The sequence below is a fragment of the Ovis canadensis genome, chromosome 6 (genome assembly GCF_042477335.2).
Source record: "Ovis canadensis isolate MfBH-ARS-UI-01 breed Bighorn chromosome 6, ARS-UI_OviCan_v2, whole genome shotgun sequence".
Lineage (NCBI taxonomy): Eukaryota > Metazoa > Chordata > Mammalia > Artiodactyla > Bovidae > Ovis > Ovis canadensis.
In genome coordinates, this window is record NC_091250.1 from 81,896,514 (window position 1) to 81,914,745 (window position 18,232).

Here is an 18,232-nt window from a genome sequence, read left to right on the forward strand (position 1 = left end):
AGTAATTGTGTAATGAAAAATGGATTACGTATCACTCAACTTTTATGATGAATGCCAGCATTTTAGATCTGCTCTTTAAAGGATGTATTTGAATAATTCAGTTAGCACAAGTCTCTACAGGGCATTTTCAATTCTATGGTTTATTCTTAGAGTGGCCAGAAGGTATTATTCTATTCACAATGCAACTTTTTCCAAAATAAAAAGCAATAGCTTTCCCCCTCACATTTGCCTTTCTGCTAAAAGAAACATTAAACCAAGTTTTACTTCTGAGTAAGAATGTATTGTTCTCATTTATGGGGGAGTATTATATGATGTATTCGTAAACAATTATGGACACAAAAATAGAATGATGCCTATACTCTTTCCATTTTGCATTCAGGAGAAAAAGATATTTTTTAAAATCTCTTCTCTCTATGACACTAGTAGGGACACCATAAACTCAAGGGAAGGAGTTTGGGTACCATAAGTTTACAGTAATGAGCAAGGAGGCAAAATGTAGGAGACTGAAGGAAGAAATGGAAATGTATCAGAATGTTGGAGTAAATGCCAATTCAGGTATTTCCTTCTATTAAAAGTACCTATGTATCAGTCTGTTTAGTTTTCAGCTGATAGATGCATGTGGGCATTTTAACAATATTATTATTTCAAAAGCAGACATAAGGGTCTTACTTAATAAATGATACCAGTGATTAGCATTTATCTTAATGCTAATGATACAGATTCCTGAATTCATTTGCTTAGAATACAAAGTTGATGAATGTTACCCTGAAGAGTTTTTAAATGAGAACATAATCCAAAGCAACATTAAATGAATGACATTATTTTACATCCTCTGGAATAAAATGAGAGGGATAACATTTAAGAACTCACATGATGGATGCATATTTGACATCAAAAAAACATATGAGAATATAATAGCAAGAATTTAATATAATTTTCCTCAGGAGAGAGATTAATTTTCAAAATGCACAGAGAATGATAATACAGATTAGGTAATATTGTAAACAAGCTCACAATTACTGAATTGCCCCAGGGTGTATTTTCATATCCACGTGGCCAGCACTGAGCTTCTGCTTCCAATTAGTCAGAAAGAAAATTAACCTTTAAATGTAAGCTATGTAGAAATTATTCATAGAAGATTCAAACAAACAAAATTAGTATAATTTAAACAATTGATGCCATAACAATTGAAAAGTCATAAACTTTATATGTGGCATTTCACCTTGTGTTTCAGAATAGCTTTGTTTGTTTGATTTTGACTTTGACTTTTTTTTACATTAGCTGTACTTCTCTATGATCAATATTAACTATAAAAGGCAGGTATTTTCTAATGAACATTCATTTCAATTGGAAATCAGATCTGGTGATAATACAACTTTCAATTTTATTTTTAAAGCAGAACACAAATCACTTAAATAAAGGGGCTACATATTTAAATATTGGGCTTCTCAGGTGGCTCAGTAGTGAAGGATCCACCTGCCAATGCAGTAGATGCAGGAAACATGTGTGTGCTCCATCCCTGGGTGGGGAAGCTACCCTGGAGAAGGAAATGGCAACCCACTCCAGTATTCTTGCCTGGAAAATCCCATGGACAGAGGAGCCTAGAGGGTTACAGTCCATGGGGTTGCAAAGAGTCTGACATGAAGGAGAGACTGAACATTCACTCACACATATCTAAATATTAAAAATTTAATAGAAATATTCTCCCAAGAGTAAGGAATTGCCTTAGACAGATTAGACAGCCATAATAGAATAACATAGACTGTGTAAAGAATCTGTATACAATGCAGGAGACCTGGGTTTCATCCCTGGATCCCCTGGAGAGATGAATAGCTACCCACTGAAGAATTCTTGCCTGGAGAATCCCAGGGACAGGGGAGCCTGGTTGGCTGCCGTCTATGGGATCACACAGAGTCGGACACGACTGAAGTGACTTAGCAGCAGCAGCCAGAATTCTTGCCTGGAGAGTTCCATGGACAGAGGAGTCTGGCGGGCTGTAGTCCATGGGGGTCGCAAGAGTTGGACATGATTGAAGGACTAATACATGATAGACTGGGTAACTTAAACAGCAGAGACGTAGTCCTCACACTTACAGAGGCTGGAAGTCCATGATCAGGTGCCCACATAGTCCAACAGACTGCCAAATTCTTAATGTATCTTCCTGTAACAGCAGAGAGAGGAAGCAAACTCATCTGACTCTTACAAGGGCACTAATCCCATTCATAAGGGTTCCACTCTTACAACCTCATCTAAGCCAAATTCTCTCTTCATAACCCCATCTCCTAACACCATCACATGGAAGGTCAAGGTTCAACATATGCATCTTGGGAGACACAAATATTCAGTCCACAACAAGAATCATGTTTAATTGAATAAATACAGTTAAGTATGAGGGGACTAAATTAATATCTTGTAAAAGTGAAGGAGGTCCAACCAGTCCATCTTAAAGATCAGTCCTGGCTGTTCACTGGAAGGACTGATGCTAAAGCTGAAACTCCAGTACCTCATGTGAAGTGTTGACTCATTGGAAAAGACCCTGATGCTGGGAGGGATTGGGGGCAGGAGGAGAAGGGGACGACAGAGGATGAGATGGCTGGATGGCATCAGCAACTCGATGGACATGAGTTTGAGTGAACTCCGGGAGTTGGTGATGGACAGGGAGGCCCGGCATGCTGTAATTCATGGGGTCGCAAAGAGTCGGACACGACTGAGCAACTGAACTGAACTGAACTGAAAAGTGAACAACCAAAACAAAAATACTATGTAATTTATTAGTATGCATTCAGATATGCACATGTACATGTACATCACAGAAAATCTGTGGTCAATTTTTTATCTCTCAGGTGTGTTCTCCTTTTAAACGGTATAATTCAGAAAGCTGAATTTTTCTTCAGAAAACAGTTGCTTTAGAGCAAGAAGGGTTACATAAAAAGTGCTTCAAAATACATTATATTTTTAAAAAATTTCGTTAAAGACCATCAGAACGTTCAAAGTGCTTCATCTCATCAAAATAATTACACTATTATTCTAAGCTAGATATTTAAAAACATAAACACACATATTTTTATAAGTTAGCATTGTTTAGTTTCTCAGAATTTTATTTTGTTTTCACAAGTTAGGATTAAACCATGGTTAGCTATACTTTATTTTGACTTATCAGAAAATTTGATACCTCTTTAATCAAAACCAGCTAGTTACAGGCTTTTATTGTGCTATATCAGATCTCATGGGCCTTATAAATTATCTTCAACCACATCACCCACAAAGAAACTCCCCAATTATGAGAGCTTGGCAAAACTACAACCTAGATGATGGTATGGGTTATGCAGGGAATTAAAAGTAGGAAAAACTAGAAATACTCATGATACGGGCAGGGCTTCAAAAGTGACATATCTTGTCACTAACAATACTGACCAATTTAAAGAAAACATATTTACAAACAGAAGAAAGGTTCTTAAGCACCCCCCAAATATTCCAAAGCTATTTATATTTACTGTTTTAAATAGAAAACTGCATTAGAGAGATACAATGTTTGTATTTTAATGATTCCAGAGTTCAACTCCAAAATATGTCTCTTAAGATATAAGTATCTGTGATCAAATTTTATGGAAATTTTAATCCTTAATATTTTAAATACTCACTCTCCAGTGGAAATTGAAAACTGCATTATTCTCCATGCCATGCTCAAGTATATTGTTTTTAAGAAGCAAAGGAAAAAGTACTGATGAGATGGATGAACCTGGAGCCGATTATACAGAGTGAAGTAAGCCAGAAAGAAAAACACCAATACAGTATACTAACACATATATATGGAATTTAGGAAGATGGCAATGACGACCCTGTATGCAAGACAGGGAAAGAGACACAGATGTGTATAACGGACTTTTGGACTCAGAGGGAGAGGGAGAGGGTGGGATGATTTGGGAGAATGACATTCTAACATGTATACTATCATGTGAATTGAATCGCCAGTCTATGTCTGACGCAGGATGCAGCATGCTTGGGGCTGGTGCATGGGGATGACCCAGAAAGATGTTATGGGGAGGGAGGTGGGAGGGGGGTTCATGTTTGGGAATGCATGTAAGAATTAAAGATTTTAAAATGTAAAAAATAAAAAACTAAAAATAAAAAATAAATAAATTTAAAAAAAAAAAAAAAAAAAAAAGTACTACTAGTAACAAGTTAAACTGAGAAGCAAGGGAAGTTTGCTTAAAGAGAGTTTTAAAAACTCATCTCCTGATGAATTACTTAAAATACTAAACCAATATTTGATATCCCTTTTTCAAAAGAAATCTGCCCAAGCAAAATCATAATGACTATGTGCTCTTCCTTGTATTGTACTCATTGAAATATATAATATGCTTACAGGAATAAAATCATCAGTTTCACAGGGGCAAATGTGGTTGCTATAAGCTCCAGAACTGGGTACTTTGTAAGAAAACTGCATCCCCATGAAATCAAAACATGTGTATCTATTATAGAATTTTGAGCTGTCTTAAATACCACACTTAACTATCTGCTATTCTGATTTAAAAAGAATAATAAAGCTCAAAGGAGGACAAATTTAGTTTTTTATGATACAAATAAAATATGTATTATTACTGTTCTTTACTTTCATGATAAGGAATATTTTCAATTGTACAATTAAGGAAACAAAATCATTCAGAGGACAAGCAGATAAGCTTTTATTCCTCAATTTGTCCAACATTCCAATTGAAAAACCAGACAGAATACTTAATTTTTTCTTCAGTTAATTGTTAAGAGGTTTTCATCATTAAGGATAAACCAGTGGAAAATTTAGCTTCTTATTTACTATGGCCATTCAATGTCTTATAATACAGAGTACAGTTTGGCATGAACAGTTTGGATTTTAATTCAATTTAAAATCATAGATCCTTCCTTAAAATCATAGACCCTTACCTCATCGACCAATACTAATTTATATGTATGTTAAAAAATGAAAGCTGTGGTTTATTGTATATTAAACTGGAAAACAGTATATGGAATCAGTAAAATGACAATAAACATGTTCCATTATATCAGCAAACACCTGCAAAGCTGTAATGCAGACTACTGTTCACAAATATAGGTGGCTGAGAAAGACTATGTCAGTCAACGGTTAACTGCAATAATATTTATTTTCTAGTATTATAGTTTTTTTCCTTCCCCCAAAGGGAAGTGTTTTCTATCAACACTGTCATAACAGATTTAATCTAGGTTGAATACCTGATTCCAATGACACCTGATAAGCAGAAGGGAAAACCAGGTAGCTCTGGTTGTCAGTAAATGATATCAGCAAAAGATAATCTGGTCAACCTTGATCTAATGGAAATAAAAATGATAGATGGATTCAATTTAAACGGGCGAAATACAGACATTTATAATGCACTTTGCTCCTAAGAAATCCTTCCAAAAATATAATAATTAAAAATCGGGATGAAAAACACATCTATAAATACAAGTAATTGACCATAAACTATAATAAATAGCTTTCAAGTGGAGAGACATTTGTACTCACAGGAGAAAGAATATTGACTAGCACACATATCTTGACAGGATGTGGATTTCACTGAATGTTACAGTCCTACACTGTCCTCCAAAGACTGAAGTCACCATAATACGGAGTGTGAAAAGGTAAGAGAAAAACAATCCTGTCTTCATGAGTTTCCAGTTGTTTATTCCCAGATGGTAGAATATGGGGGTAAAGACAAAATTGCTCTAGACTCTGATAGAAGCCTGGGAAAGCAGCAATAACAACTAAAATACTAACAACACGGAGAAAGTAAAACTGAGAGTTCTACACTATGAGTCACACTGACCACCCAAATGTCAACAGCAGAGAAATAATATGGTCTCTAGGCAGAAGATAACACAAATCTCGGGAGATGGGCTTGAAACCTGAGATTTAAAAAGCTGCTGTGGGCTAATCTGATTCATTCTCTTGCCACTTCCCACTCTATAGTTTGGTAAATACCTGACTTCATCCAGTGATTAACAGAAATCAGCCCAGAAGGCAAAGAACAAAAGCACAATGAAAATGCAGATAAAGTTCATACTAGAGAAAACATTTTTGGGGTGGAAATGAAGGAAAAGTTTATATAAATAATTCTCTATAGCCTCAAATAAATTATAGACATGATCTCATTAAGACAGTCAGAGGCTCAAAAAAAAGAAAAAATTAACAGAGACTATAAAAATAAGAAGAGAGAAATGTAAAAATGAATTGACACAGAGTGGGAAAGGAAGGGAAAAGAAGAAAACCAAAACTATTATGAAGTTGAAAACTAAAACAGAGGGTTAAAAAACAAACACAAACAAAACTAAATACTTTCAGAGAAACGAACACTTTGAAAAAATGCGATTTAGATACATAATAGGGGAAAAAATCCTGAAATAAATTCTGAAATCTGGAGTAAAAAGATATAGTATCTTTCAAATCTTTTGCTTTGACTATCTAAACTTCAATAATTTCTTCAGTTTTGTCCTTGTATTTCTATCTTAAGTTGAGATAAAGATAAATGGAATATTTTTAAAATTATTTAAGAGCATTCATTTGTGGAACATTTGGCTCAAATTTACAGAATTCTGTCTTTTAATCAGTCAATCTATTTTTCAATACAAACACTTGTACAAAAGTATCTGGCACAATATTCATGAAATATTAACAATTTCTCTGCAGTAGGATTTTGAGAGGGTTCATAATTTTCTGTGATACCTATATTTATTTTTTTTAATCACATATTTTTATGAATGACAATGAACTCATTGGGGTAAAAAAAACAGAATTAGAAGACAAAGATTGAGAGAAAAGAAAAATGAGATATCACCATTCTGTTACTAATTCTAGATTTATGGCCGTCTATTTCATAGCTCTTACAGCAATCAGATAATTTCTCTGAAACAGAAGCAATAGCATGTTCGTTTTCATCTTATTATCCTGCAATATTTTCATTAAACTGCCACTAATCCAGGATCATATCTATTCTCTTTAGTAATTTACACAAAATTCTCTCTGTCCCAGCAGGTCTTTCCAACATCAGCAACTCTCACTTCCTCATGTTTACCTTGCTTCCCAATACCGTGAAGAGTTTCCTCTTGAAGTTCAAAATCTGTATCTCTTCATGCTTCAGAGGGTGGTGAAAATATGCTTTTGTTGTTTGTGGGAGTAGGCAGGGGATAAGAACTCCCAATTATTCTACAAAATTCAGTTTAAGATCTCTGTGAAGCCTTCCCTGCCATCACTCTTTTTTTCTCCCCATCAACAGTCATACAATTACATGCATTCTTTCCTCACCGTCTATACCAGTGCCATGCCAAGCAATATTAGATGCTGATGCAAAAGGATAAATTATTAATACCAATCCCATATTTATTTAAAATTTAGGCATTTTGTTCATCATCAATTTTTGCATTAATTTTGATTTTAAATGATGGAAAAATGACCTTTCAAAGTTCTTTCCAGCTCTTTGCTTTTATTTTGGTCACTAACTTCTCTATGATTCATGTCCATTTGTAAAAGAGGATGATTCTACTCTCTGCCAACTCAAATTCAAGGTTTGTGAGGTTCAATTTAAAGTATACATTATTCAAATACTCTGTATATACACAAAATGCAAGCCCTTTTCAACTGTGGATTAATCATGTAAGTATATTATCATCCCTAGTCATACCTGGAAGTTGGAGGTAATTACGTAGCAGCAGTGAATATAGATCCTGGTACTGAAGGAAACAATTCTGAATTTTATCTGCAAGTGATAGAGACAAGTACTTCCTTGCTGGTCCAGTGGTTAAGAATCTTCCTTGCAATGCAGAGGACGTGGGTTTGATTCCTGGTCAGGGAACTAAGATCCCACAGCCTGCAGTGCATTGAAGCCTGTTTGCTACAAATGTATAGTCTATGCATTGCAACAAAAGTTCCTGCACAATGCAATGAGGATCCTGAGTGCTGCAACTAAGATGCAGCCAAAAAAAAAAAAAAAGATAGAGACATAAAAAGGTACCATTAATAGCCATTCTTTTGCACAAACTGCCAGGATTTGGGCTCTCCTAATAACTCTTGTGATATTTCTCATGGTAAAAAGTGACTGGTTCTTCACAAAAGTGTTCCATTAATGCAGCTCTGAGTTATTGAAAAGATAGAAAAGATCATTTTAAAAAGTTAGCTTTGAATTAATTTGATGGAATTGAGTTAAGGAAAACAAACCGTATATTTTTACTACTAACATGTGGGCAATAGAAATAATTCCTTTTCACAAGAATGATTAAACATTCTGATCAATTTATTCTTCCATTTAACAACTAAGAATCCTTGGTTAGTTTTGTCCTTTCTCTTTGCTTGGCTACCTGAATTATTTTAAAATCTTCTTCACATACAAAGGTAAAGGCAAAATTATGAATCCATCTGTATCACTGATCTACAAATCTAAAATCATTTCTTTTTATTCCCTAAAAAATCTGCAAGAATTTATAGGAGAAGAATTTCTTTAAAAAAAAGAAAGCCAATGAACTATTCTTAAGAATAGGCCAACAGACAAGCAAGGAGCATTTTCCTTACCAAAGAAATAAGGTCATTTTGTTGGAATAAAGAAACAATCATAGCTTCTGACCACAATTTCAAACATCATCCTGAAGGCTATAAATCTGTTCACATTCATGAAATAATTTATTATCAGCTTTTTTGTTATAAGTATTCTTTATTAAATATATACACATATACAAATTTTACTGGGCTTCATACTATTGGCATCAATTTGTAAATGAGGAGTTTGGATTGGATGATTTCTAAAATATTCTTCAGCCTTAAAATTATTGATGATTCTAAGAAACAGCTAGAGACATAGCCAAGAAGGAATTCTTAGATATGATTCAAATTAAAATTTAGTATTTGCACGTTTTATAGGTCTCATATACAACCATTTCAAGGCAATTCAACAACTAAAAAACTAATGCAAATTAATATATATTTTTTCTAAAAAAATAAGAAATACTGTTGACAAGGTGGCCATTTCTATCAAAATATTCCCCAAACATCCAGAACACATTCATTCACATACCCCAGATCAGGAAGAGAGAAGTACAGAAGAAAAATCTTGGAAGTAACACAACCAAAAAAACTAGGCCTAGATTTAGAGGCATAGGACTGCTGAAAGAAAATTAATTAAGCTGTTAAGCCTACCTAATAAAAAAAAGAAAAATCAGCACATGAAAGTCCTGATAAACCACATAACAGCTTCAGTAGCATCCTACCACCAGTCATGATTTTTTTTTTCCTTTACTCCATTCTTTTACTGTTCTTATAATTTTAAAATACTCACCTTCATTATGAAACTGTATAAAAACTCCCCCCAAAATAAACATAAAACTGCCCAGAAATATGAACTATGGACACACAAACTCCCTAGAAGCTTAGTATTTCACCAGCTGATATAGCTCTATGTTGGGAAGAATATCTAAAAGGCTTTGTATTGAATTCCTGATTCTGATGATTCTGTGATTCTAATCAAATTCTATTCTGAATCTATTCAAATTCTATATGTGATTCTGATCAAGTTTGAGACAAGTAATCTATAAGGTCTTATAGTGCCCAGATTACTACTTTGAGGTACACAGTGCTTTTCACTAAGAGAACAATCTTTACCACATTTTCGTTATACACTGAAGTCACTTGCTGAAGTTGCGTTAATGTGTACTAATCTCAAAAGTGGCTATGTGAATAATACACTTGTTATCCTCTATCAATATAGCAGAAACAAATATTATGTCATCAGACTCTAAATAAACCTCCTACACTAAAGAATGCAATGTCTTCTGCTAGTTGGTGGTTCATTAGCATGCACTCACTCTCCTATTTGAGTAAAAGTGCAGGTAAAGGTGAAAGAGCTTTTCTAGAGAGACAGTGTCTAACATAGTGCCTGGAACATGGTAGGCTCTGAATAACTATATGTTGAAAGGATATATAACTGAATGAACTATTATCAAAAGGAATTCATACAGTAAGTTAAACTTTGGCTCAAAGTACAAATTTTCTAGTCAACTGTTATTTGGCCAACACATGGCAGGAACACATTTCTCCTGGTCTCTGTCTTTGTTGCAGCAGAAGTTTCACTCTATTGATCAGTATTTGTTGTGTTCCATTTTCCTTTTAAAAATGCTTCATATAAGAGGAAAAGTCCTTTTCTTGAAGATACTAAGAGGATCTCCAAAAGTTACTGTGGCATATCATATCCAAAGATTCTGATTAAGAGCAGTGCCACTGCGAAATTTAGGGTGGTTGGTTGATATTCATAGTGTGTATTAGAAAATATCATAGACTGTTTTCAAAATTCAATGCATAAATATGCACCATGGATCTCTAATAGCCCTGTTTCGCTTGTCCCAACTTTTCAGGATAGTCTGTATTCCATCTAATTTGAATGTTGAATTGATTCTATTTAAATCATCTTTCTGAAATGAAAGATAGCTCACTTTCCCTTCACTAAGGAATTAATTAACTCTCCCAATGACTGGCTGAATTTTTTAAATGGAAAAATTACATGGAATTTTTATTTTAGTAAAGAACAATTGTTTATCTTTAAAAACATTTAAAAAGACATTCTGTGTTAAGTTTATCATCTTTTAGGAAACTACTATAGCAACAAAATTACATTAGACTTTCTGATTTCTCCATAGTGTCCTTAGATAAGTAAACAACCCAATAGACCATATTAAATGCCCCAAATGTTACTGGAAAGAGAATGCGGGCATATTTGTCTATTTTACTTGTGCCAGATCCAGAAGGTGGTGGAGCAGAGGGAGGAGTAGTGGCTGACAATTTCCCAGAAGTCCCTATGCTATTAACTGTGGTCTTAATTCGCTGCAGTCTTGATCCAAACACATGCTGGGTAGAAGCAGATCCAACTGGGACTTGTCGGGGCACATACCCAGTTCTACTAGGAGTAGAAGGAAGAGCAGATGGAATTGCTCTTGCGGCAGATATAGTTTCAGCTGCGTTTGCACGGCTAAATGGGTTTGGACTGGAAGCTAAGTAAGACTGTGGTGTGGCTTCAGAAGATCCTTGAACAACCGTGGAAGACTTGCTAGAATGGTTTCCCACATCAGTTCTGCTGCCAACATCAGATTCAGAGTGAACCAAGGCGTTGGCTCTTTTTCTCATGCTCAAATTGGCATTTGTGTTCTGAAAAGGTATATTAAAAATTATATTGGTTACATAATTTTATGCAATTATACAAAATTTAAATGGATCAAATACTTACAAATTAGCTCCTTTATTAATGTGCTACAGTCATTCAGCTTCTTGTGAAAGCTTAAGAATATCTAACTTAAAAAGGACACATATATATTTGAAACTCTGAATGAAGCATCTTTTATTTCAAAATATTTTCCATACTTATGAATAATTAGAATTTAAATCTATGGAAAGATTAGGCTTTTAGAACTTTGAACTAGAGTTATACTTGATTTTACTTTAAGGGTTCATGATGATAACTGTACAATATCTTTCTCCAGTTTTACTGATATGCTATATACATTTCAATGAGTTTAGTAAATATTTGCTTTATAAACAAGAATGATATCTATTTTTGTGCACAGAATAAAAACAATAGCCATCTAAATGTGTATAATATTCCTTTAAAAAGACAGAAACTCCAAAACCTTAATTTCTAAATCTCTGGGAATTATTTTCATAATCTTACATTGACATTATTATATAAAATCTAGAAGTCCTAATGGCAACCCACTCCAGTGTTCTTGCCTGGAGAATCCCAGGGACGGGGGTGCCTGGTGGGCTGCCGTCTATGGGGTCACACAGAGTCGGACACAACTGAAGCGACTTAGCAGCAGCAGCAGCAGCAGCAGCAGCAGCAGCAGAAGTCCTAATGCATTTTAGTTTTTTACCACAATTAATAATGTGAATAGAAAGGAAAATCATTTTTAAATAAACTTGTATTATAAATATCATCACAATATCATTGCATAAATATCTGAGTTTAAACTATTTACCAATAGTATTTAAATCAAAATGGAATTCACCATTTTCCATAAATGATTTTATGTATAGAACAAGACTGTATCTGAATACAGATGGTAAGCATTAAAATTCTTATATTTTGACAGGCATGATAAATAACCATAGAGCCAACTATAGATTGTCCATACTAATGAAGGAAAGCAATTGCTCAAACAATTCCCAAAATAATCATGTCTATCTTTAGAAGATACTGTGACTTTTTGCAACAATCTTTCCTCTTTAATTATGTTTATTCTAAGTTATACTAAGGGTATATTGTAATCGCTTTTTCCATCCTCTTTTCCCACCATTTTATGAAATAAATGGTGGGTAAGGAGATGGAGAAGTACAGAGAAGAGAGAGACATGATGAAGAAAAGCTCACAAGTGGATGATTAGAAGGAGCCAACTTGCAAGGAACTTTATGGATAATATTATACAAAATTACTTGTGAGCTCCCTTTACAGAGAAATATTTATTTTACACGTAAAATATTTTTCCAATACTACACTTATTGAACAAGTTGAAAGGATTCAGTCCATACATATCTCATAGACTTGTGAATTATGGCCTCAAGTTCCCTGAGTAGAGAGAGAAGAAAAAGGCTTGCAACATGCAGAGCCAAAGCAGGATCTGAAAAGGCTTAGGAAGTACTTTTCATGTCAGCCTGGAGTACTCTTCTAAACTGGTTGCAGCTGAACTCATGAGAAACTGGAGTCTCACATATGTCACATAATTTGAGTGGAAACAAGTGAAACCAAAATTAACATCAACCTAAAAGCTAAAGGTATCATTATTTGCCTTGTACTTTTCCTATACAAAATACATTATAAACATCACCTGTATATTAATCCTCAGATTTTTAATCCCTCTTTACAGAATTAATTTTAAGATGTTACATTCAAGATGAAAAATATAAAGAATGATAAGGTATAGCCACATCATTTAAAGAGTTTACACTATCATTGGGAAGATAATATGCACTCCCACACACATGATGCAATCAAAAATATAAGAAAAAGTAAAACAGAATGAAGGGTCAAGCTGTGGCAAAATATTAAATATACTAAGAAAAGAAGGGAAGAAAGTAATAAAGGGCTGATTAGAGAAGCAAGAGAGAAATACATCTTTTCAAATACAGCTTGATATTTGCATATTGCCTTCTTCCACCAAAAGTTGGGTTGCCCATAATCTTTAGAAACTCCTGTTTTCCCTCAGACTAAATTCTAAGAATTGGAGATTTCTGCTTCTGGCCAAAATGGAGCAACAGGAACTGAATTTACTATTTCATAGGAAATGACCAAAAAAAAAAAAAAAAGGAAAACATTTGTAAAACAACTGTTTTTTAAGAGATTGAGCATTAGAGAGCACAGGACACAATCACTGAGAGAGAAAAAACAAAACTCAGTGTGCATACTGTGGTGGAGGAAAGGAGAATACACAAGCAATCTGACAGACCCCCTAAATTGAGGAGATGAGGCTGAGAACGTGATGAAATCAAGGTGGCTAGAATTCACAGGAAAAACTAGCAGAGAATTTGATACTGGGAAAAAAAAAAAAAAGCCAAAAGTCCTGAGGAGTCCCCAGTGAGAATTCTGCTATGCACAGATCCACTCTGAGTATGAGTTAACTACCCAAGGCAAAAAGAACCACCTGACAGGATTAGAAAAAACAGTGCGCAGCACATACCAAGCCAGGAATAGCACATGCTCCCTCCAGACATAGTGGAAAATCTCACCATTTATGTAGCTTTTGGTGGAGTCCTCAGAAGAGCCTTGCCTCGGTAGTATGGAATAGTTAGCTCCACAGACTGTTCCAATCCTACCTAATGAATTTTAAAAGTGAGACCTTAAAAGACGAAACTATAAGTGACTTAACTGTGCCTCAGAAGGAAGCACAAGAACATTTGTAGGACCCTGTCTTCCTTTCTTCCAGATTAGAATCCTTCTGAAATATTCTGAAATACCAACTGTGAGTTATGTTCTAATATAGCTGATTGCTTCCCACGTGGCACTTGTTGTAAAGAACCTGCCTGCCAATGCAGGAGATGGAAGAGATGTGGATTCAATTCCTGGGTTGGGAAGATCCCTGGGGGAGTAAATGGTAACCCACTCCAGTATTACTGCTGGGAAATCCCATACACAGAATTGCTTGGCGGGCCCCAGTCCATGGGACACAACCGAGCATGCATGCAGCTCACAGCAGCGGGGTTACATGGATGAAAGTCACAGAGTGAGTGACTGAGTGTTCTGCCATGTTGTACAGCCTCTGGATACTCAAATATGGGGGAGACATTAAAGAGCTTCATAAACTACACCTATAGGAGTTAGTCAAGTATTTGTAACAGTCAAGTATATTGTTTAAAAATTATTCAAGACTTGGAAATCAGAAAGGAATACAGCATGTCCCTGCAATGTCATTGTGGAGCATGGTTTAAAAAGTCCATCCAAGGATTATCAAGTCTCTTGGAGAGTATACTTGAGTTTGATTTTTCTATTTAATATTGGATTTGACCCCAAACACTGTGAGTTACATATAAATTTATAGATTACTGTTCAGTAGAAAGGAGCACCAAAGGTTATGATTTTGACTCCCTGAAGGATATTAACTACTTCTGTATCTAATCTAGCAGTCTCATTCTTCTATTCAAATAACAATAATAATGGTTACTTATAGGCATTCCCCCAAAAAAGATTTTGAGCCAATTTTACTAATAAGTAGTATCCTCATTAATTAATGAATTAGACAAAACCTTGACATAGATTCATTCCATATTTGTATGACTCATGTTTTTGACGTTTTGAAAATTATATTGACACTATCCACTACTAGGCAAATTTTAAATATCAAAGTAATATAAGCACAGACTTGAAGAACATGTCTGGAGAAAACAGTGACTTCAAGTCAAAGAGGCAGGATCAGTCTGTGATTAGAAAAAAGAATCAATGAAGCATGAGACTTTATGAAAGTAGAGGAAGCAGTATGAAGTATGCCACCAGGATTATCATCTGAAAAAAATAATCAAGTCTTTTTATTCCCAGTTTTACAGTGTTAGTGAACTTCTAGGATAGAAAGCTATCTTATTAATCATAGTAGGCTAATGCACATAGCAGGCATCTATTTCATTTTTTAATAAATTTCACTGAAATGGACATAATACAGTTAAGATTCTATTTCAGATTAAAGAGCAAGTTTCAGAAACTTTCTATCTGACCTTCAGATGACTATCTCTTTGTTTATGGACATATGTCCATAATATTGTGGATAACACCTAAGGTGTATAAATTATCTGGACTTGAACCCAGGTCTGACTAAGAATGCCTAAGAAATCTCAATACTCTAAATATCATAACCTACAAAAGCAGAGAAGAACTAGACTGATTCAAGGCTTAAATCTTTGCTCTTTGCCAGGCAGTCAAATGATACTGAAGTTATTTTGCATTGAGGTCTCAAGGTCCTCGATGTAAAAAGTAGTTGTCATTTTCCCTGATGACAAACTCTAAAAGGATTGAGAAATCTGCTGACCTAACTGGCACAGGACTCGCTAGGAATAATATCCACACAGCCTTCAAGTATTGGAGCCGCTAATGTGTCAGTCAGAGTGAGGTTATGTTTCATACACAGGGTTGAGTATCTCTATCAGTATTCAGCAGATGTACAGTGGTTACAAACAAGAAAAGCACCTAAGCTTCATTTGAATTTTAAAAAATGATTTAGTTTGAGATCATTTTGTCATTAGTCACAATAGCCTGAAGCAAGGGAAACTGTCGGATAGAGATGTGAGGTGGCAGATTTAAACATTACCAACAAATTAAAGCAGCAACAGGCAAAGAAGAGCAAATCCAAGCAATTCGTCAATCATGACTGTGATCTGACACGATTTCTAAAGAAGTATTATCAACTACAGAGAGAAAATTCATCTCAACTTATTACTCTAGCAGCAATGAGATAAAGTGACTGTGCAGAACGCAAGCCACATTCATCTTGCTTATTTGAAAAGCTAATGAAGTTTAATAAAATGTAATTTAACCCTTCTAAATTAAAAACAAACAAGGCTAATAATGAACAGGTTTATCTTCTAGAATATCAATGAGTCACATACCAAAAAAAAAAAAATCCAATAATGCAAAGACATTTATTCAAGGCCTGTTCTGACAGGCCTTCAGGGGTTAGACACACATCTTATTTAATAAGAAAATAAACAATGATGGTAAGAGCAGATGAAAAACTAAATCCCAAGGTAATGATTCATGGAAGACCTTCAGTAGTGTTTTTTTAAAAATGTTACCAAATAGAAATAAAAAACATTCCCTACAAATAAGCATGCTAAATATTTCATCAGTTGTTACCAGGGGATTCCAACATGCACTGAACAACAAAATGTAGAAATGAAAATGCCGAGTTCTCTATTTATTGTATTTCATTTCCTCCCAATGTTAGCTTTTAATTCAGTGTTTGCATTTCCATAAGCTGTAGAAATATTACTTTCAATATCAGGCACTGGGATAAGAAATTTATGCCTTCAATTTGGAATTACCAGAGAACACAGTCTTACAGAATTCATTCATTTTGTCTAACATATTTAGAAGTTGAAAGAAGTAGGGTTTCTTGAAGATAAGTGATCTTTGGTCAGTTTTATTTCACAGTGATTTCTAGTGCTTCTTTTTATTTGCCAAGACTTGGTAGGTTAAATAGATGGCTGTAGGAGAGGAAATTTCTTAGTCAGACACTTCACCAATCAGAGCAGAAGTTCTCTGCTTGATCAGGTAGTCTTGGACTTGACCAGAATGCTACCTGGAATTGCTCCAGGAGATGTGTTCATCAATACTGCCAACATAAAAGTGGAGAGGGTAGAGGGCAAAGAATCATCTGCTCACTTTTTCCAAATGCAGACACTGAACAGGATAGATCTTCTCTTGCTCAATGATGAAAACAGCATTAAAATCACTCCAACTGTTCATAGGAATAACCTGGGATCTAGATAAGAACTCAGCATTAGGCCCTATTTAGAGGGCATGTTATTTATTAGTTATGCTACTGCCAGTCATCAGGGATCAGAAAATGGGAAACGCTGGCTAAACTGAATTGTGAGCCATCAGATCAGACTGTCCTGGACTCGAATACTGAATTTGCCATTTATCAGCTGTGGGATATTTGACAACTTACTAAATCTCTTGAAACCTCAAAGTTCTTATTAAAACAGGAGTAATAACGGTACTTCCTCATAAGGAATAAATAAGATAATGCATGCAAGGCACCCAGTACCTAGTAGGCATCAAAGGATATTGTATAGAAATAATCCAGAAGACAGATAACAAGATCCTGTCCCTGAAATAAAAAGATACGTCATTCATGAACAAATCATTACAGACAGCAAGATTTTAGGATATTTTTTCTATGTTTCTATAAAAATAATGTGCCTGCTTTGAATAATCAGAAAGGTAGAGGGAGCTGAAGACAGTCTGTGATGAAGTCAGCCACGAAAAGGATGTTGCTGGCAAAAAATAAGAATAAATACAAGGAAATATAAAATGCAATAATGAAATTAAGACACATTTTAGACATAATAAAGGTAAGAATTAACACTAGAGTAAATCCTATGGTATAAGACAAATATAAAAAGCTCATCTAGGAAAACAGCAACAGCAGCAATAATGGTTAATTTTTACTGAGTGATTCTTCTGCACCTGACACTTAGCTAACATACTTTTAATTAACCAACTACCACAATCAATCCTGGGCTTCCCTGGTGGCTCAGACAGTAAAGAATCTGACTGTAACACAGGAGACCTGGGTTTGACCCCTGAGTCAGGAAGATTCCCCTGGAGAAGGGAATGGCAACCCACTCCAGTATTCTTGCCTGGGAAATCCCATGGACAGAGGACCCTGGTGGCCTACAGTCCATGGAGTCCAGAGCTGGACACGACTGAGTGACTCACGCTTACACAACCAATCCTAAGGAAATCAACCGTGAATATTCATTGGAAGGACTGATGTGGAAGATGAAGCTCCAATACTTTAGCCACCTGATGCAAAGAGCCAGCTCATTGGAAAAGACCCTCATGCTGGGAAAGATTGAAGGTAGGAGGAAATGGGAGCCAGAGGATGAGTTGGTTGAATGGCATCACCGACTCGATGGACATGAGTTTGAGCAAACTCTGGGAGATGGTGAGGGACAGGGAAGCCTGGCATGCTATAGTCCTTGGGGTTGCAAAGAGTCGAAAAT

General features: G+C 35.1%; 1 protein-coding gene across 1 annotated transcript in view; it reads right to left on the reverse strand.

Moving 5' to 3' along the window:
* Positions 1–10,513: 10,513 nt before the first annotated feature.
* The window catches only part of GABRA4 (gamma-aminobutyric acid type A receptor subunit alpha4), a 78,523-nt gene continuing 70,804 nt past the window's right edge, over positions 10,514–18,232 (reverse strand). Inside the window, exon 9 of the mRNA XM_069595026.1 lies at positions 10,514–11,173. Within this exon, the coding sequence (XP_069451127.1) occupies positions 10,640–11,173 (534 nt within the window). The 3' untranslated portion in view covers positions 10,514–10,639. The remainder of the gene's footprint in view (positions 11,174–18,232) is intronic.